The sequence below is a fragment of the Callospermophilus lateralis genome, chromosome 3 (assembly GCF_048772815.1).
Source record: "Callospermophilus lateralis isolate mCalLat2 chromosome 3, mCalLat2.hap1, whole genome shotgun sequence".
Taxonomy (NCBI): domain Eukaryota; kingdom Metazoa; phylum Chordata; class Mammalia; order Rodentia; family Sciuridae; genus Callospermophilus; species Callospermophilus lateralis.
In genome coordinates, this window is record NC_135307.1 from 190,551,117 (window position 1) to 190,573,658 (window position 22,542).

At 44.9% G+C, this 22,542-nt stretch overlaps 1 protein-coding gene across 1 annotated transcript in view; it reads left to right on the forward strand.

The window, feature by feature from the left end:
• The first annotated feature begins 20,327 nt into the window (after positions 1-20,327).
• The window catches only part of Zfp64 (ZFP64 zinc finger protein), a 29,590-nt gene continuing 27,375 nt past the window's right edge, over positions 20,328-22,542 (forward strand). The window contains exon 1 of the mRNA XM_076851926.1: positions 20,328-20,502. Coding sequence (XP_076708041.1) covers positions 20,457-20,502 — 46 coding nt within the window. The 5' untranslated portion in view covers positions 20,328-20,456. The remainder of the gene's footprint in view (positions 20,503-22,542) is intronic.

The window sequence follows — 22,542 nt, forward strand, 5'->3', positions numbered from 1 at the left end:
CTTTGTTCCCCGACAGAGATACTGACTTAACAACAATATATAGGCAGAAACACCTTTATGAGAAATCCAGGAACTAAATAAGAATCACAATACCCCAGCAAACTCAAACTACAGAAAAGTACAATCAAAATGGGTAAGGAAAGCCTTTTCCCGTTTGAGCACTTCTTAGCACAATTGGTAGAGAAAGCCCAGTTTATGGCCTTTCCCTTGATGGGCATCCAACATTCTGGCTTTTTAAGGATACACTTTAAAAACTGGTTTCTGGCTCACCGCATTCAATGCTGGTGGGGAACAAGCATACTTGGGTGACAGGGGACCACTGAGAACAAAGCAGGGTCCAGTGGTCTGTTGCAGCATCAGAGAACCTTCAGTATCACAGACCTTATAAGCATCTCAAATAGAAACCCATGAGATTCTTTCACCTGCACAGAGAAGATGCACATCAGAAGAGGTTGTGAGGCCACTGGGCTCATGAGTGAAGGTCTCTCCCTCTACAAAGCCAGTCCACAAAAATGTGGAGAGATGACTTTTCTCAAGTGCACAAATCACAGTGAAAAATAACAAGGCACATGAAGAAACAGGGAAACAAGGTTTAACCAAAAGAAGTTGACCCTAAATAATTACCTGATAATTAATTCAAATTAAACATCTTAAAGAAGCTCCAAGAGGACCCAGACAACAAAGCAAAATCAGAACAAGGATCTCTGAACAAAATGAGAATATAAGCAAGGAGAGAGAACCAACAGAAATTCTGGAGTTGAGGCAGGCAATAATGGAATTGAAAATTCCACAACTGTGGTTTGATGGCACAGTTGGTCAAGCAAAAGAAAGAATCGGCTAATTCAACCAGGTCACTTGAAATTAAAGAGTAAGAATAACAACAATTAAAAAAATTAAGAAAAATGTTACTTACGGATCTTCATCCCATGGACCACTTTCAGGCATTACAGAAGTCTCAGAAGAATAGAGTTTATCTGAAGAAATAATGGCCAAAAGCTTCCCGAATCTGAGAAAAGAAATTAAAAATTCAAATTCAAAAAGTTCAAAGGAATCCAACTAGGATGAACCCAACGATGTCTAACACCTACCAGGAGACATGTTATGATCACACAGTCAAAAGTTAAAGACAAAGAAAGAATCTCTAAAATGCAAGAGAAAAGCAACTCAGCAAATACCCTGGAGCTCCCCAAAGATTACGAGTGGATTTCTCAGAAGAAATCTTGCAAAACAGGAGAGAGAGAGAGAGAGAGAGAGAGATGATCTTTCCAAAGTGCTGAAAGTGGGAAATATATCAATACTTTTAACCAAGAACACAATACCCACTAAACTGTCCTTCAAAAGTTGTGGGGTAGGGATACAAGATATTCCCAGATAAAAGCTGATGAAATTCATGACCACTAGACCTACCTTAAAAGATTTGCTAAAGCAAGTCCTTCAACCTGGTGTGAAAAAATTCTAAACAGCAACACAAAACATATGAAAATATAAAACTCACAGGTACAGGTAAATATATAGACAATTACCTACTCCTGAAATACTATAATGGTACCATGTAAATCACTTCTAATTCTGGTATTGAGTTTAAAAGATAAAAGCATAAAATAACTACAACTAGGAGGGTGCTGGGGAATAAGATTGACCAAAATATGTTACATACATATTCAAATATGTCATAATGAATCCCACTATTATGTAAAACTATAATGCATCAATAAAAAATAACTAACTCTAGAACTATATTAATATACACAAAATACAAAAAGGATGTAATTGGTACATCAATGACATAAATAGGGTGTCGGGGGAGATATAGAGTTTGTATATTGCTGCAGTCTGGCTGGGCACAAAATAACCGAGCCTCCACCAGGCCCTTGTAGGTTCAAACAGGAACCCTCATCCGCACTCCACTCGCGCTTCCCGGGAACTCTTTCACCCTCCACCGGGCTCCCTGAACTCCGAGGGAACCCCGCGAGAACTCATTGGGAACTCAACGGGAAACTCCAGGAGAACTCAAAAGTAGCGGGCGCCTGAGGCAGCAGGAGCCGCCCTATTGCTGGACAGCAGGGGTCCATATACAACTGAATACACAGCCTGCCCCAATCCAGCATCATCCAGTCACAGCAATTATACACAGCTTAACTTAATTATCATCATCTTAATGGCTTGCTGGCCATCACCTCTCAACAACTCCTTCTGTCAATGCCAGGCGCCATCCTGACTTGGCTGTGGCTCTCAACAGTATATGCAATTGAATTTGAATTGCTGTAAGTTTAAAATAGATAGTTAAAACTATAAGATGTTTTATGTAATTCCCATGGAAACCACAAAGAAAATAACTATCAAAGATAGACAAAATAAACCAAGAGAAGAATCAAAGTATATCACTAGAAAAAGAAAATTTAAAATACACAAAGGAAAGGAACAAGAGAGGGAAAGAGGAACAAAATAACAAGACACCAAAAAACAATTTAAAGCACAGCAGTAATAAGTCCTAACCTAACAGAATTTTTTGTTAGTTTTGTTTTATTTTTTATGGTGTTAGGGATTGAATCCGGGGCCTTATTCATACTGGGCAAGTGCTCTACCCTCATCCCAGTAATTACTTTAAGTGTAAATAATTTGAGCTCCTGAATCAAAAAGATGTCAAATGGCCAAATAGATTCAAAAAAATTTAAAAAAATATATAAGATCCAAGTGTATCATCTGTGAGACACTCACTCTAGATATAAGAACATACCCAGGCTGAGAGGAGAAGGGGGGGGGGGAGGTACTCCATTCAAATGCAAACCCAGAGCAAGAGCCGCCACACTTCCACAAGACAATGTGGACTTTAAGTCAGAAACCAACCTAAAGACAAGGACTTTCCATAAGGGTCAATTTACCAGGAAGAGGTAATAATTACAAGAACATGTGCACCTAACAGCAGAGTCTCTAGATATATGCAGAAGATGTGGACAGAATGGAAGGGAGAAATAGATAGCAACACAACTATCCCAATACCTTGCTTTCACCAACACAGAGATCAACAGACAGAAGATCAACAACTTGAGCAACCTCCCAGACCCACCAGACCTCACAGAGAGGTAAGAAAACTTCACCTAACAGCAGCACACATTCCTCTCAAGCACAGTAGATCCATGTGAGACCACCAAACAGTCCTAACAGGCTCAGGAAGAATGAAGTCACACGTATGCGTCCAACCACGATGAAGGAAACTAGAAACCAATAGCAAACGGAAAACTGGAAAATGAACAATATGTGGAAATTAAACAGCATACCCTTTAATGGATGGGTTAAAGAAGAAATACAAGGGGAAATTTTTTAAATCTTGATGCAAATGAATCAGAACAACAAACCCAAACTTATCAAGCTGGGGGTGGGGGGGGACACCTACATCTAAAATAAGGAAGATTTCAAATCAACAGACTAATTTCACACCTCAGGGAAGGAGGAGGAAAAACAAACTGTACCCAAAGTTAGCAGTAGGAAGGAAATAAGGAGGATTCGAGTAGAAATAAACAAAATAAAAACCACCCTAAGATACCATCTCAAAACCACCCTAAGATATCATCTCACTCCAGTAAGATTGGCAGCCATTCTGAAGTCAAACAACAAGTGCTGGCGAGGATGTGGGGGAAAAGGTACTCTTGTACATTGCTGGTGGGACTGCAAATTGGTGCGACCAATTTGGAAAGCAGTATGGAGATTCCTGGGAAAGCTGGGAATGGAACCACCATTTGACCCAGCTATTGCCCTTCTCGGACTATTCCCTGAAGACCTTAAAAGAGCGTACTACAGGGATACTGCCACATCGATGTTCATAGCAGCACAATTCACAATTGCCAGACTGTGGAACCAACCCAGATGCCCTTCAATAGATGAATGGATAAAAAAAAATGTGGCATTTATACACCATGGAGTACTACGCCGCACTAAAAAATGACAAAATCATGGAATTTGCAGGGAAATGGATGGCACTAGAGCAGATTATGCTAAGTGAAGCTAGCCAATCCCTAAAAAACAAATGCCAAATGTCTTCTTTGATATAATGAGAGAAACTAAGAACAGAGCAGAGAGGAAGAGCAGGAGGATAAGATTAACATTAAACAGAGACATGAGGTGGGAGGGAAAGGGAGAGAAAAGGGAAATTGCATGGAAATGGAAGGAGACCCTCAATGTTATACAAAATTACATATAAGAGGTTGTGAGGGGAATGGGAAAATAAACAAGGTGAGAAATGAATTACAGTAGATGGGATAGAGAGAGAAGATGGGAGGGGAGGGGAGGGGGGATAGTAGAGGATAGGAAAGGTAGCAGAATACAACAGTCACTAATAGGGCATTATGTAAAACTGTGGATGTGTAACCGATGTGATTCTGCAATCTGTATTTGGGGTAAAAATGGGAGTTCATAACCCACTTGAATCTAATGTATGAAATATGATATGTCAAGAGCTATGTAATGTTTTGAACAACCAATAAAAATAATAATAATAATAAATAAAGGATAAGAACAAGATCAATGAAAATAGGAGTTGATTTTTTCTTAAAAAGACTAACAAAATCAACAAACCATTAGATTATGAAAAAAGGGAGATTTAAATAACCAAAATCAGAAAGAGGAGACATTACAACTGAGGCCACAGGCATGAAAACGGTCCTAAGACATTACTGGGGATAATGACATACCAAGGAGTCGGATGACCAGACAAAACCGAGAAATTACCGGAAACATACAACCTATTCATTCTGTCTTCCGTTTCCTGAGTGTGACACAAATGTAGTCAACAAAGGAGTTGATTGAAAATGACTGGAGTCAACAAAGGAGTTGATTGAAAATGCACAATCTGGGGGTCTCTTTCTCACACTTTCCACCACAACATTTCCTTGGTCAGGGTTCTCTAGAGGAAGGGAACAAATAGAATATGTAAGTGTATATAACTGTGACATGCAGACATATGCTTATGTATGTCCACCTAGTGTAACGTGGGTGTGTTCAAACATGAAGGGGAATTTATTAGGTTGGCTTACGTGATCAGAGGTGGCATGGTCCCACAATGGCGGTCTACCGACTGAAGAGCCTAGGAAACCAGTGGCTGCTCAATCCAAGACGTTGGAGCCTCAGAACAAGAGAGAACAATGATGTAGCCCTAGTCTACTAAGGAAAACCTGGGAGCTCCCTGGACAGCTGCTGGTGTGAGCCCGCACTGAGGGTGTCTCAAGTCCATGGGCAAAGGCCTTAGCGAGACACACCCACTCAAGGAGCATCCAGTTTGCTCTGGAGCTGGCTAGCTTCCACCGTTTTCTGCTTTGTTCCACAGGGATCCCCAGTCTATGGGACAGTGACACCCGCACTCAGGGCAAGTTGCCCCCTCAGTTTGGAGTCCCATGTGGTGCTGGTCTCTGGAGATACCCTCACAGACACCCCCAGAAGTGTGCTTTTCGAATTGCCTAGACATCTCTCAATCCAATCAGGTGGACAATCAAGATTGACCATCACAAATATTCCATGACCCCAAATCTGCATTTTCACCAAGTGGCACCACCTGAGCTGATGATGGGCAGGCAGCGTGCCGCCACACAGAGGTGGCTTATGTGTTCAAGCACAGTCCCCTGAAGTCCTTCTGTGGGGGTCAAGGGGACCAACACAGAACCTAAGTCTGGCCACTCTCCAGGGGAGAAACCTGCCAGGGAAACACAGAACTTGAACGCGTCCTAGGGAATGGAGACTTCACAAAGAGTGGTCAGCAGCTAGAGGTGTTTTATTTTTCCAAGACTCCATTATTTCACCTCAGTTATTTCAATGGACAAGAGATTCTTAAACTATAAATCATTGGTTCTCAACCAGGGGTGATTTTGCCCCACGGGAGACATTTGACAATGTCCAAAGATATTTTTGGTTGTCACCATTGTGGGGCCAGGCGTTCCTCCTGGTATCCATTGGTAGAGACCAGAGATGTAACCAAACATCCCACAATGTGCTGGATAGCCTCCAGACAAAAAGCTGCCCAGCCCCTGAAAGACCCTAGCCCAGTAACCCCGAGGCCTAGTTACAGAATAACCAGGGCATGTCACAAACCTGCGCAGGCACCAGATGTGTTTTTTTAGACAATCAGTTAAGTGTGACTGATTAAAAGGGAAAAACAGGATGGTTGGGAAAGAGCACAAAAACAGATTCCAGGGCATGCCTGAATAAACAGGGGCTAATAAGCAGGAACAGAAAAATCAGAGTGCTCATATGTAACTGTCATGTGGTGTAATTCCAGGAACATGAAATGAAAAACAACTTTACCCTTTAGGTAACCTGTATGCTGGGTTCAAAATAACCAATAAGAAACCTGTTGCTTACCGCGCGCGCGAAACCTGCCCCTTTATCCTATAAAAAACCTGTACCCCAAAGCCCGGTGTGCCAGTTCACCAAAGCTCCGGCTGAGGTTTCGCTGAGCACCCGCAGTCGCCTGTGTCTGAATAAACCTCCTGCTTTTGCAGCCAGTGTCTCGTGCGTCTTTCTTGGACAGGGAATCGGAGGGTCTTTCACCCCAAGTGTCATGGTGCCCAGGTGGAGAAACCAAGAGTTTCCTAAGGCTGCTGGGACCAAGCACCCCTCTCTGGGAAGCTCTAAACAACAGAAGTGGGTCCACGGTCACAATGCCTGCAGGACTGTGCTCCCTCTGAAGGCTGGACGGGTTAGTCTGTGCCCTTTTTCTTAGCTCCTGCGATAGTTGACGCCTTTGACTGGCTCACAGTGTCATCACCCCGATTTTTGCTTCTCCTTACAACTTTCTCCTTTGTGTCTGTCTCTTTTCTCCTTCTTGCAAGGACACAAATTGTATTGGATTAAGGTTCTTCCCTCCCTTAGTATGATCTCAAGGACATCTCTAAGTAGAGGCCCTATTTTCAAATAAGATCACATTCATAGCTATTTAATTTTGGAAATGCAACATATCATTTTTGCAGGTGGCAGAGGGTGGTAAGTGCACAATTCAACCCACAGCATAAACTATACCCTGAACTAAGTTAATTGTGTGTCTCGCATTTCCTAGGTAGTGGACAAGAAGAAAGGGAGGTGAAGAATAAACACATGGAACTTAGACCAGCCATGGCATGTCGTGAGACCTAACTGGGTTCTTCTACTCCTCAACTGCTTTCTTTTTTCCCTTTCCACTCCAGACCTGATCAAGCACCCCATAGACTAAATCCACCTTTTTTTTAAAGAAATACTTGAGCCAAATATACCAGGACACAAGACCAAAGAATAATGGCACTGTGGAGTGGTGCTAGATTTGTTTTCTGGGGGGAGAAAAGTTGCATATCTTCGAACCAAAACGAAAGTGAACAGCGAAATTGCTGGAAAAATCAAAAGGAGGCTCGGTGGTGAGGTTTTAACCAGGAGATTCATCTTTGCAGCCCAGGGAGGGAGACTGGAGTCAGTTGCTGTCCTGCAGGACTTTGTTCCACCTTTGACACCGGCTGGACGTGGCTCATTAACATGGACTTTCTCTGTGGCTGCAGGAGCCTGCCCAGCCTGCCGTTGATGTCCTATGGTCAGACACAAATGCTGACCCAACAAGATGGTTGTTTCTCACACTCTGAGTGGATTTCTGTTACATTAACAGGAGTTTGGGGACTTGAATACATTTCAAAAACCATATAAGTGATCCCGATACAATAAAAGCTTACTTTAATTCAGGCCATGGGCTTCACCCTGAGTTATTTATTAAGTTAGTGAGTTACTCAAGCCCTTCTCCACATGAACCATTTTATTTCTCTTTGTGTCCCAAAGCAGAGGGAGGGATATTAGTTTCCTCTGGCTGTTGCAACAAATTACCACAAACTTAGTGACTTGAAGCAACACAGATTTATTATCATACAGTCCTGGAGTCAGAAATTCTAAATCAGTCTCACGGGGCTAGATTCAAAGTGTGAGCAGGGCTGGTTCCCCATGGAGATGTTGGGACCAGCCCAGAGGAGAATCTAAAGAACAGAAACATTCATCCATCAGGAATGTTGAAGCAAATGCACAAATGGGCGTGCATTTCTACCTTATAGCTGCTGTAACAAATTATTACAAATCCAGTGGTTTAAGTCGCTGAGCGGTTAATTATCTTCCAATGATGGAGATCACGAGTTCTAAATCCAAGGCTGGGCAGGGCAGCACCTCTCCTGGGGCTCCAGAGGAAACCTGTCTTTGCCTTTGCAACTTCCAGAGACTGCCGGCTTCCTTGGTTCTCGGTCCCTTTCTCTACCTTTACATCCAGAAAGGCAGCCTCTCCAAATCTCTGTCTGCCTTCCCCCTCCCTCCTTGTCCTCGGCTTCAGGCTTGTCATCACTCTGTGACTCTGACTCTCCTGTCTCCCTCTTTTACTTACAAGGACACTCTTGATGACGTTGGGTCCTCCTGGATGATCCAAGATGACCTCCCCATCCCAAGGTCCTGAGCTTAACCACATCTGCCTGGGCCCTTTGCCATAGAAGATAACCTATTCATTGGATCCGGGAATTGGGGCCTGGACATCTTTGAGAGGCAGGGCATTTTTCCAACAGTCACGAGAGAGAAGATGGGAAATGGGAAACCAACACGCCTCTAACAAGCGTCAGGTGGGAGGTGAGGGTAGCTCTCCACGAACACGCTCCCTCCCTGTCGGACCCCACAGCTCACCTTCACAGAGACAGCTCTGGGGGTTCCGTTGATACGCCTTCCCCCGGGGGGGGGGGGGGACTCTTTAACTATTTTCATAGTTTCTTTTAACTTCATTTTTCAATTTAAAATACAAATAACTTGCCCCCTTTGTCTCTGGGCATACAGTGCTGAGTTGCCAGGCACGCAGAGGTGTGGGCCACCACCATCACAATCAGGACACAAAACAGGAAGCTCTCGCAGGCCACCCTCCCTCACCCTGCATCAGGGCCACCTTCCATCTGTTCTCGGCCGCTGTGGTCTAGTCATTTTGAGAATGTCAATATAAAACCTCTGGAAGTCAGACATTGAAGGCACATGTCATAGGGCTAGGTCTCCTACAAGTAGGGCCCCAAGTGGGAGTGACTTGCTGAGGGAGAGCTGCCAATGGGGGCGGGGCTGGGGGGAGGGGGACCAGATGGCACAGCAGCGAAAGGCTGGGTGATGCTGTGGCCTTGGCCAGACTCTGGCTGCAGCTGATGCCCAGGAGCTGCAGGATGCAAATTGGTCAGTCATTCCTGAACCCAGGGAGTCCTGCACCTGTGTAGCACAGGCTTTGACTGCTGCTAGGTGGCTGGAAAGGACTGTGGCAGGGTCCCTTCCATATGACAGGACGCAGCTGGGACCTGGTATCTGGGGGAAGAAGCTTTAGTCTGTCTGGGGCTTGGGGAGGCACCAACAGGCCAGCAGCAGTGCAGCTCCAACTCCAGCAAGCGTAGTCCCTGGAAGCTCTCAAACTCACCCTGCTGTGTGCTTCAGTGGATGGGAAGTGAAGGTGTCTATTCTTTGGATTCTTTTTTGCTCTGGTCCTAACACCTGACTAGTTCTTATTACTGAGTTCAATAAAATCTTTAATGTATGGTCGCTTTTTTTATCTGAAGGTAATGATCTTACCTTTTCTTTTTTTTTTTTTTTTTTTATTATCTTTGACACTGGAAAGCAGAGTAACAAGTGGTAAATGAAGCCGCAGACCCAACGGAGATGAATCCTAAGCTGCCAAAAAGGAGTCCGTGCTTCCTGCAGAACCTTGGAAATATCTGGAATGACTGTCCCCAGAGAACTCTGCAAATAAAGGTAAAAGTGAGGCAAGAAATGGAGTTTTTAAAAATCCGAGAAGAGTCAGATGCCAGATTCCCTCCCTCTTCTGCCTTCTGGACACCCAACTCTGACCTGCCCAAGGACTGCACTTTATTCTTTGGTGTCTAGACAGTGCGTCAGGTTGAGGGTCTCAGCAGGTGGATGGGGAAAGTGACATTCCAAGGCTGAAACCCCCACACTTTCTCCCCTACTGTGACGTTTTGGATGTGAACTGTCCTCCAAAAGCTCATGTGTGAGATAATACAAGAAGTTCAGAGGAGAAATGATTGGGTTGTGAGAGTTCCCCCCAATCAGTGACAGTGAATTAGTCCCCTGATAGGGATTAATGGGTGGTCACTGAAGGCCGGAGGAGGGGGGTTCCTGGAGGTGTGGCTTTGGGGCATGTACTTTGTCTCTCTCTCTCTTTCTCTGTCTCTCTGTCTCTCTGTCTCTCTCTCTCGCTCTCTCTCTCTGCTCAAGCCCCAGGGAATGGAGCCAGCTGTCTGTGGATCGAGACCTCTGAAACCATAAGCCCCCAAATAAACCTTTCCTCCTCTGATTGTTCTGGTCATATCTTTTAGTCACAGCAGTGAAATAGCTGACGGAAACACCTTCTCTGTTCCAAGGGAACCTGCAGGAAAGACAGTACCCTCCACGCAGGTGAGTGGACAAGTGTTCTCTGGGAAGTTGGCCCAGTGTAGGAAAAGGGAATATACAATATACACATGTCTCGGGGTGGTCAGGACACAGCCAGGTAGGTCAGTCTCCACTGATGCCCAGGTTTGGCACAAAACACCTTCCTCTGTGTTCTCAGAGCTGTCAATCAGCCCTTTAATATCTCTTCCTAAAGACTGGACAGCCAACAGGCACAAGACCTTTAAGAAAATCTAAAAGGCAAAGGCCAAAACAACCCAACAGACACAAGGCAGGGCACAGGGTGGGAACTAAAACCGCGCAGGAGGAAGAAACTCCCTCCCCCAAAACATTAACAACCTCAGACAGATAAAGTGCTGTCCCCTTTCCCCACAAAACAGGAACAAGACACTGATTTCTAAAACTGCAAATAGTAGAAGAGTTCTGGGGAATTAAACGTGCGAGAGCTAAAATGTAAAACTGCAACTCTTGAAAGATCCAGTTGAGGAAGCTTTCCATAAATAGCAAGAAAGAAAAAAAAAAAACAAAACACATGAAAATTAGAGAGAAATAAACGATCCATTGAAAAAATGAGGAGACCACGGGGGGAGATTCCAAACACCAGGAGATTCAGAAAGAGCACAGATAAGCCAGAGGTGGAGGAAAAAAATCCAGCAAATTCCTCAAAATCTGAGAACCCGAGGTGGCAGGGCTCCTCTGAGCACCCCATGCAACAGGGGAATAGATCCAACAAAAATCATCATTAAACTTCAGATTCCTAAGGGACAAGGAAACGCAACTAAAAGCTGGCAAAGGACAAAGTGACCAGAACGACACTGTGCTAACACCAGCAGCTCGAGGGACTCAGTGGTAGCAGAGCAACATCTAAGGGACAGTCTCAGTCGGTTCTCACTATTCACTGGATTCGGTAGTTGTGAATTTGCCTATCCACTAAAATTTATTGGCAACCCCAAAAATAATACTCTTGACCCTTTTGTGGACAAGCGTGACCAGCAAATGTTTTGAATTTCCCAAAGCACGTATAACCAGGTCAGGCCGATCCTCTGGCCTCTTGTTCAGGCTCATTCTGGAAGCAAGGGTCCTCTTTGGGGTCTGTTTAGTGCCATTTTTTTTTTTTTTTTTTTTGCATTTCTGTGTTTTTCTGTGCTTTCGTTGGTGAGCTCACTGTTTAAAAGGACTCCCAAGCTTAACCTGAAGTGGCATCTGGTGTTCCTAAGTGCAAGAAGCCTGCCATGTGCTGAGGAAGAAACTGGTCTTGGGGTTAGCCTGGTTCAGGTGTGAGTTAGTGTGGCTAAGCCTGAGTCCCATGTTAAAGGATCATCAATACACATACTACACGACGTCTTTAAATAGAAGCACACATAAAGCAAGGTTCTATAATGATTGTTTGATGAAAATATTGTGGCCAGGATTCTTAGGACCCTAATTCTATATTTTCCTAAGGGAACTCTGGTCCAATATTTGTTAATTCAGTGTTCTTGGTGACTTTTGGAACTTGAGAATCAACTGTGAGTCTACCCTAGATCTTTTTGGTTATGTTAATAGTCTGTAATATAAGAAGCTTTTTCTTTCAAGGTGCAGTCCTATGAATTCTAACACAGGCACAGATTGCATAACCACCCCTGCAGTCAGCAGAGAGAACATTCATCACTCCCAAAAGCCCCTCCAGCCGTCCCTTTACAGTCAAGCCCCCCCTTCACCTTGAACCCTGGCAACCACTGACCTGTTCTCCGTCACTGTCATTCCGGTCTTTTGAGAATGTCATATAAATGCATAGAGTATGCAACCTTTGGAAACTGGCTCTTTTTATCAACATAATGTCTTTGAGATTCATCCAAGTTTGGATATGTGTCAATAGTCCATGGCTCTCAACAGCCTAGAATTTTAAATGCAAATTATCAACAAAGTATGAGGCTATACATGTGAAATCTTAAAACGTGCTTCACTTGTACTTTATCACAAGAATCTACTACATCAGGAAAGGAATAACCCAAGAAGGTGAAGACACAGGGTCTATAAAACCAGGAATCCGACATGAGGGAGAAACTAAGAAGTCCCAGAATGACATTCCAGAACAATCGCTACTCAGCTACCCCAGTCCAGACTGAAGGATCTTCTTCGGTTGATAGAAAATCAGCCGAGATGGCTGTCTCTGAATACACTGAGAGAGGATTTACACAACCAGTGGTGAATAATTCAGATGTGTTCATATATAGAAAAGTAAGCAAGCAAACAAAAGGAAATGTTTTTAACGCTAATGAAAACAAAAAGTTGTGCAGAAAAGCAAAAGTAATCGGAATACACTATGGCTCAGCTGTGGATAGTGTTTACATAATGTAAACACGGAGTATTTGCTCAAACATCATTACCCTATGATTCGTTTTGTAGCGGGAGAAAGAGGGAAGGAGACCTCTGCTTTTCATAACAAGCCTTGTAGATTAATTCTCTGAACTGTGTGCCTTTAATATGTAGGTAAAAATCGAAACTAAATTTGAAATTTTAACAGGATGAACTATTTTTTTTTCCTAAATCAGAGCTAAGAAAGACAAAAAAAGCCATTTCTGATGGTATCCTGCTTAAAGTCATCTCTGAGATGAGAACCATATATTCCCTTCTTGATAAGAAGCCAGCTCGAATTTGGGCTCCTCTCCTTAGCAACCGAAAGAATCGTGACAAATACAGTAACTATGGACTCTCTATAACAAAAATCAGAATCAGTCCTCCCTCAGGTCCTCCACTGAACAAGGCTGATCTCCATTGCTGCATCCAGTGCTCTGTTGAACGGTATTGAACTTCACGTGTTGCGCGTCAACGTGCTCCTCTGGCTGCCTGTCCGTCTCAGCAGGGCTCGCTGCTAGGTGCAGGGGCCAAGAGGCAGTAGGGCCACTGGAGGGTTTATGCTCCAGCTACCCAGGGAACATGGCCCCATACCAACGTGGCCTGGATTGGGGGTCTGGACAGAATTCCTGATAATTGTCCCAATTTCCAGACGTTTCTGTGCTTTCTCATGGAAGCTCTTTTAGTGGCTTTAAGCTTCAAGGAATTGACCTAACCATGCCTGTGTGTCCTACCAGTGAGAGTTTCATCATTATGGTGAAATATGTAATATTCCATCAGCAAGTCAGATTGGACTTGCGAGCCATCCACATTATCATAAAAGATTTCAATATTTGTCAATGAAAGACAAGAAGATGCTTGCTCAGAGAGCTCTAATATAAAATGATAGTGTTGGAATTTTCTGAAAAGTTGTCTTCATAATTAGTTTAATATTTTTATAGAGCCTCCTTGTACTGATATGCCTTTCATGAATAGTGCTTATCAAATATGTGACAAGAACATCAGTTTAAAAAAGCCTAAACAGGAAGCATGTGTAGCGACTTTAATCATATAATCTGACACAAGAAATTTGCATCCACCGAAGCCAGTTCAAGTTTCTCATGTAAAAGTCTGGCAATTTGTAACTGTATTGTCAATTGCCATATGTGCTCTACGATCATTATCATTTTATTATTTGCCCCATTGTGAAAACTGTTGGGGAGAACCAGCTTAAATCATAAGGACATTTTTTAATGCTATTTAATGAAATCCAGGAGGCAGACAGGACCAATTTGGCTCAATGGCTCAGCAAGAACCAGGTTCTCTGCATCCTTGCTCTCTACCCCAAGCTTGCCACAGGAGGTCCCCAAGATGGCAGCAGCAGCCCTGAAACTAGGTCCACTCCCGGAAAAGGCCAGAGCAGAGAGAATGGAAGTAGGAAAGAAAATAGAACAGGACATTCTTTTCACGTGCCTCTTTCTTCTCAGGAAGGAATTTTTTTTTTTTTTCCTCAGAAGCCTCCAAGAGATTTCCTCTATGTCTCATTAAACAGAACTTGGCCACGTGATTGTCCACAGGTAGAACAATCCCTGACAAGAGAAAATGAGATTTTCCTATAAAGACCGAGACTGGGCACAGCCTCAGACAAAAAATTAGTCTTGACCAATGTAACCAGCCGAGGATCCCCAGTAACTAGGCCTGTCCAGCTACTGGAAGGACAGATGGCATTGGTACCTGCAAGCATCCCTGAGAAAAGCTCTCATGTATCCAAAGGTGTCTTCGCTGAGTCAGGCTGACAAGTCAACTGTGAAGATACACTGTGGAAAGACCTGGAGTACGCCATACCTGGGCATCTGGAGCGGGGATCCTAGCCCACCCTAGGAGAGCCTGAAAGAGGTCTTCATAAGGGAGTTCTGGAGCACCAAAGGAAAAAGTGGACATGGTCCTGGGTCATCAGGTAGGAAACTGAAGTTGAGTTGGGAAACAAGGACAGAATATACATGGTACAGAAGCTGAGAGGAGGAGTTCCGTATAGTAGGAGATGTCTGCTATGACTGGATCACATCACCACTTTTGAGACCACTGGGATGGAGACTTTGATTAACATGATGTGGAATATGGGAGGACCATATTCCCCACAGGAAGTCCAGTCCTGTCCACTAAGGTTAGCTAAGGAAAAGCTTAGATTCACAGATCTCCTTATGATATATCGTCTGCGTTAGAGAGCCCTTTCCATGACAGAGACAACCATCAGAACCACCTGTCCACCAAAATGTCCCCCACCCCACTATAGAGTTGTTTCCCAGCCCCACCCCCTTGCATTCAGCAGGACCTCCTGACTGGACTCTGCCAGGGGCTGAAAGTCAATGCAGGAAGGGAGTGGCCTTCCCAGGCCCAGCCTAGGGGAAAGGAGAGGCACACGCAAAAGGGGTCCAGGCCCTTGAGGGAGACCCTCCTGCTGAAGGAAACACAGATCTCAGACTACTGAGAATAAAAAAGAAGATTCTAGACTTTCAGCCCCCCTATTTGGATACTTTTGATTTTAGTAGCCAGCTTGGCCTTGACTAAAATCCTTCCCAGGACATTTTAATGAAAATCAGGATTATCAAAACAATTGCAATAGGGATACTTTTGGAATGGACTGGGAATTTGGATGAATAAAGAGCCTCTAAGAATAAATCACTAAGATTTGACTAGCCATCCTTCTTTAGGAAATTAGTATGCAGATATACTCTTATGTACAGATTTGATTCAGATATAAATCTAGATATTAATTTCACCTGGATTTGTAGTAATAAAAAACTAGAAACTGAGTGTTCCCTAGTGAGGATTGCCTAAGTAAACATTGATATATGTTTTATATATAGCAGAAAGCTAGACCCTTCCTAAATCCAGGAGGCAAATCTAGATGCACTTGTAAAGAGTATTTTCCAAAATACATTCGTATGCAAGAAAGCGAGGTGTGGAAGGCTGATTGCATTCTAGGGAAGTGTTTAAGAAGAAGGAAAGAATATGCATCTGCCATTTTTATATGGGTAAGAATTTTTTTTAGAGAACACCCAGTGAACTGGTTGCAGTGGTTGTTTTCTGAAAGGGAAAGGTTGGGGAGGCACCCACTCTTCACTGAACACCCTTTATATCACTTGGGTGTTTCCATGCTTATGCATTAATTATATAAAAGAAAAAAAATCAGGCCTGTGCATGCTGGTTCATATGAAGTTAAATGAGCGAGTATAATATTAAATTACAGGTGTGCCACCTCAGTGAGGAGCCAGGCCAGATTCCAAGTCAACTCTCATCCAAATAATTAATTGTGTACCCTCCATTTATTGCCCAACAGGTTCAGTCTTGATCATATCCCATTACAGAGGGTTTGGTGTTTATTTTTAGTGTTTCTTCATGGACATTTATTAAAGGATTGCGGGCAATTGCTAAACATTGTAGGTGGATCCATTTTGCAAAAGAAATTCCCCCTGGTCTCCTTCCAAGATTTCAGATCAGGATTCAATAAAGTCAGGAGCCCATAGAGTCACCTGAGGTGTGTCTCCACCCTGCAGGCCTGGACCACAGTATATCTGGGTGTTCCAGCACATCTGGGTGGTGCCCAAGCACGTGGGCTTCAACAAATTCCCTCAGAGCGTCTGAAGCACTCTCTAGGTTAGAGCACCTACAGAGAGGTCAAGAAAGCAAAAACAAAATTACATACTCCATACAGTTTAATCCAACTGTGTCAGTCAGGGTCTGAACAGAGCAAAAGAAGCAACTTTGGGGATGTCAGCAAATGTAACACAGGGAACTTGATACCAGGTGGTGAAAGCTGAGAAGCCAAGTGGGATGATTAGAACACCTGGAAGCCACTGTCTTCCCTCACCTGGGGTAGGATAGGGAGAACAAAGGGAAGGGTGATGTTTTCAGATATAGACACCAGGGACCAGTCACTGGCAGAAGTTGAGGCCATTAGGTCCCTTCTGTGGGATCTGGAGCTAGGGAAGAGATAGAGCCACTGCCACTAAAATACGGAGGGGACAGGTGGGGAATATTTGGCTTCTTCCTTCTATCCATTAACCAGAACTAAAAGGAAGCTAGGCATCCCAGAAGCCGGAAAAGAAACAAGGTCAGGCTTCCCCAATATGTGGAGCTGAGCAGAGGGCCAACAGACCTGGGACTCATCAGCCTTGATCATCATTTCCCACAATATGTTTTGAGTAGAGAGGCTGCTGACACCAGTACTTTTGTAAATGTGAAACCCTGAGTTAGTCATCATTGCTAACCTTTGTCTAGAAAAATAAGGGAAGTTTAAAAAATAACAGTTATCATAAAAGTTAAGTGGAATCTATAATTTTTCTATTTTTTGACATCATATCACATTTTTGTCTGTGTTTTTACTGAAACAAAGATTTGCATTTTTAATATCTTCCATTCACCCATTCCTCCACACCAAGCAAGGTTGTAGATGCTGTACCCAAGCAAGAAAATAAGCAAGATTTCTTGCCGTGAGAACTTTTTTAGCGAACAATGAATGATTGCTGCGGGAAAGTGCATTTGTTAATATGTTTATCACGGAAAAAAACATTGGTCCCTTGATAGACTATTTTATTAAGGATATCATTGCTCATAAAACTTACGATAGTTAACTCAGTCAATATGTGCTCATTATTTTTGTTACTATAGACATTGCTAGGGGGAAAAAATGCTGTATTCTCTTAATAATTTAAGAAAAAATCTGGAAGTCTCCTGCCAGACATTATTTAAGCAAGGAAATAATTTAATAGATTGGCCATCTTAGTTAGATACTGTAAGAAAGGGTCTGTGGAGAGTCCCAGGAAAGAACATCTTCAGATAAGGGAAAGGACTCTTCAAGATGGCAGGCCAGATAAGGGAAAGGACTCTCAGGGAAAGTGACATTGCCTTTGATTCTGCCCCTTGCCGTGGCCTAGTTTAGGAAGACCTGGGCTTATCCAGCAACAGCAAGGCCACCAAGCTGCTGGAGCAATGCAGCGGGGCGGAGGTAAGTTTCACCCCGTAGGCATCGAGTTACATCCAGTTCTTGCCAGCCTCAGGGATCTCACCCCCCACCAGTTCCTGGGGCTAGAATTGCCTCACCCATCCTCATTTGCTGCCTCCTTCCCAGCTCTTTATGCAAACAGGGCCTGCTCTGGGAGGCCGTCCTCACCAGCCCACAGCTCTAGCATAACCCTATTTTATGATCTTTGGAGATCTTATCACAATCAAGAAATGGCACTGCTGTTTGGATTACAGTCATGTGTTACTTAAGAACAGGGATGTGTCCTGAAAAGGACTTGATTAGACAATTTTGTCATTGTGTGACTGTCAGAGTATTCTTACACTCACTTAGGTGGTAGAAGTCAACCACGGGATGCAGCCTACCAGGACAGTGAGGCTGCACACACACAGCGGACTGTTTTGCAGTAAACTTTATTTGGAAGTAGAAAGAGTACACTCTGAAATGACAGTAAAAAGAATAATAAATACACAAACCATTAACATAATTTTTCTTATTTTTATCAAGTATTAGATACTGTATATAATTGTATGTGTGAGGCTGGAGTGTAGTGAAAGACCCACCGATTCCCTGTCCAGGAAAGACGCACGAGGCACTGGCTGCAAACGCATGAGGTTTATTCAGACACAGACGCCTGTGGGTGCTCAGCGAAACCTCAGCCGGAGCTTTGGTGAGCTGGCACACCGGGCTTTGGGGTACAGGTTTTTTATAGGGTCAAGGGGCAGGTTTCGTGCGGGCGGTAAGCAACAGGTTTCTTATTGGCTATTTTGAACCCAGCATATAGGTTACCTAAAGGGTAAAGTTATTTTTCATTTTATGTTCCTGGAATTACACCATATGACAGTTACATATGAGCACTCTGATTTTTCTGTTCCTGCTTATTAGCCCCTGTTTATTCAGGCATGCCCTGGAATCTGTTTTTCTGCTCTTTCCCAACCATCCTGTTTTTCCCTTTTCAATCGGTCACACTTAACTGATTATCTGAAAAACACATTGTCTGCAGGTTTGTGACATGCCCTAATAATTTTGTAACTAAGTCTAAGGTTGCTGGGCTGGGGTCTTTCAGTAGCTCAGTGATAGAGTGTTTGCCTGGAATGTGCAAGACTCTGGTTTGATCCCTGGCACTGCAAAAAAAAAACCTGTTTAATTTCTATAATTGTATGTGTAATATTTTGATACAACTGTCAGCCAGTAGGTTTATTTACACAGGACACATGAGGATGAGCAGTTTCGAAGTCCCTGGGCAATAGGAATTTTTCTGTCAATTAGACTGCCACCCTGACCTTCAGACAGGCAGTGCATCTGTCTGGAGGGCTGACTGTACCTCCAGGCCTAGCACAGGGCCTGGCACACTGTGAGCACATGAATCAGTCATTGCTGGAGGGATAAGCACACTCTTAGAGGAGCAGCAGGGGAAGTTCCAGTAGTGACACAAGGCACTCTATTGAGGGCCTACTATGAATCAAGCACTAGGCCAAGTCAGTCATTGGGGGTACCTCAAACACAGAGATTTTTTTTTTAAATCCTTAGTTCCATGGAGACTTATTAAAAGTAAGGGGGTGGAGGAAATATATCTATTTGAATGTCTATCTGTACACATAGGAAAACAGAGATACTAAGACACACAATAAGTGACAAGTGGCAAGTTCCAAGAAGAAAGATACAGGGGCGAGAGGGGTGAGACGGGGAGCAGCGGCGGGAGGAGGAGGGGGCTTGCTGTACTAGCAGGGGCCAGAGAAGGCAGAGTCCCTAAGGCTGCGGATTGGAATCAAGACCCGCAAGGGTCAGGGCGGTGGCAGGTGGGTGCAGAACGAAGAGAAAGCACCAGCGCTCGGGGCTGGAGGAAATGGGCTGCAGGAGGAGAAAGTAGGAAAAGAGGAGGCCGGGCGGGTGAGGACACATCAGGGAGCGCAGTGTCCTCAGAGTGTGGACACCTACCCACAAGGGGGACCTCACCTGGGAACTTAGAAATGCTCGTTCTTGGGCCTGCCCTCAGACCTACTGAATCAGAAACTCTTTGGAAGGACAAGCCTCCTAGCGACTGTGGAGCGCGATAAAGTTGGAGGGGCCTGGACTAGGGATCTTCCGCGTTACGACCCGAGTTACCATTCCTCCCTTCATCCACCTGGTCACGGTCCTCTTGATTCTACCAGCCGGGCAGGGGACCCACCCAGCGCTCTGAGGATTTGCCCAGAGCCACGTCCCGCCAGGTCCTCCGAGGCCCGCCACCCCGCGCCCCCACCCCATCTACAGCCTGCAGCGGTCTCCCGCAAGCCTCCCGGGCGTCCCGGGACAGCGCCACCGCACCGCAGCTTAGGGGCCAGACGCCCGGGGCGGCAGGTGCAAAGGCGGAGGGTGGCGGCGTCCGGCGAGAACCGCAGGGGTGCGACCTGTCCTCCTGGGGCCGCCTGCCCAGCCGGACGCGCTCGGCCACCCAGAACCCGGGGGTTTCCGCGGCCTGGGATCGGGATGGGCCGCCGCTTCCCCGGGGAGCGCTGATGCAGAGCCAGGTTGGGGCGGCCGGCCCGGCCAGCGCCCTCTAGGCAGCGGAAGTGGAGCTTGCTTTACATCCGTCCTCCCCGCCTCGCAGAGTTGGGAGAAGGAAGGTTGGGGGGTGTGGAAAAAATAAAAGGAAAAGTCCTTGCACCATGTAGAGCAGCGCCCCCCGCCCTGGCACCGCAGCCGGCCGGGGACCTCCCAGTCTGCGGCCATGAACGCGAGCAGCGAGGGCGAGAGCTTCCCCGGCTCTGTGCAAAGTAAGTGCTTTTCCGGGCGCAGTGCGCGCTCCAGGGCCCAGTGCGCGCTCCGGGGCCCGGGCCCAAGCACGTCTGCGTCGCAGCTACCAGGCCCGGGGCCCCGAAATCGGGGTGACGGCGGAGAGCCGCGTATCGGGGAGCCGGCGGGCGCGGTGCAGGGGGCGCCCGAGTGGGCTTGGGGTAGGGGCGCACCCGAGCTGGAGCCAGACTGGGGGAGCCCTCCAGCGCTGTGAGACCCCCCGGGAAGGGAGCGTGGGGGAGGGCGTGCGGCTCAGACAATCGCACCTCTCGGTGCATTCCCGCCCCGCCAGGCGGAGTTTGGGACTCGGGGAAGGAAGAGGGGAACCCGGGTAACCAGGGCAACCCTGATGGGGAAACTTATGCCTCGATGACTCAAATTTGGATTCTGGGAATTGGAGAGTCTCACGAGGTCTTGACGGCGCATTGCAAAGCCTTTTCCACATTAAAGGTGGGGATTTGAATGGGAAACGGGCTGGGGTCGCTGTTTTTGAGTTTGGGGTTCCTTTTTATTATCCTGTTGAGGACGTCAACCTTTTTAAGACCCCAGTATCGCCCGATGCTTTGTTTCCCAAAGTGTGGTCCGGGGGCTGAACTCAAACCAACCACCTGGGAGCGAGAGTGCGTATTTAAAAGGAGCTTTCTGCGCCCCACCCAGCTGATCTCGGGGTGGGGCCAGTGATCTGTACCAGCTGTCTGGGTGATTCTGAAGCACAGGAAGTTTTGAGAACCCTGGCCTGGCGCAAGGGTTTGCAGACACCTGGCACAAAGTAAGTGCTCAACTTGTTAGCCCTTACAGTTTGGGAGACATTGACTCTCAAACTTGGCTGGGTATTTTCTGCATAATTTATGAAAAGAACAGATTTCCCTAAACCCCAGCCCCTCACTCCCAGACCATTATAACTCAGTATCTCCTAAGTGAGGTTCAATTATTTCCATGTTTGAAGAGTAAAGACCCCACCAGGTCACAGGCTTGGGGAGAAGGGGTGCTGGCCTTTTACCAGCACCATCTCATTTAATCTTCCCAACAACCCTAGTAAGTGGAAAGATCTCTTCTCCATTTTGTAGAAAAGCCAAGTCCAAAGTCACTTTGGTAAGTGAGAGTGTCAAGATTTGGTCTAGTTCATTCCTTGTGCACTTCCACATGCCAGCAACATTGTTTGGTATTCAAACTCCTTTATCTTGGGGATCAGCCCTGCTCCATCATTGAGGAATCCTGAGCAGTGCAAGCCACTGTATTTCTCCAGTCCTTGTTCACCTGTTAGTCCCATGCAGGTGATTCAGTAGCTGCAGGGAGACTGTTTCCTTCCTTCCAGCCACTGACTTCAAAGGACTTCAGTGCATAGGGCCCTCTGCAAGATGACTGATGTCACCATGCTCAGCAGTCTCTCTCCTGAGCAAGTCAGCCAAATTGTGTTTCTGCACAGAGACTTGTTGTCTTAGACATGGAGAAAATTAGACATCATGTAAATATCTTATTTTCAGAAAATTATAGTGCATGGATACCAAACATCTATGCACAAAGGTAGTCTTGTACTATTTAACTTGGGGAAAGTGAAAATAATGTAAATACCTTATTTTTGCAGAGATTATATACTGCACAGGCACCGTGGAATAATGTGTTGCCATTAAGTAATTATACCTATAAAGAGATTATTATGGTATAGCACCATGTTAATGTAATATCATGTAGGAAGTTCTGTAATACATTAGTTCTATAATATATCATGATCATGTGCAATTTTTAATTGTAAAGAAAATATATTTGTAATGTTCATGGGAGATACAAATGGAAAAAATATGCTTCTTTATGTTTCTTCCAAATCTTCTTTTATAAACATGAGTTTTCTCATAATAATGCAAAGAAAATTTTTAAACAAAAATTGAGATTCTCATATTAGGGATATTAATTATATACCTTATTTAACAAATATTTAGATAGTACTTTCTAATATAGGGCCATATAATACTGTGTTAATATTTGCTAAATGCTTTGCAAATATTAACACAGTATTAACTCTT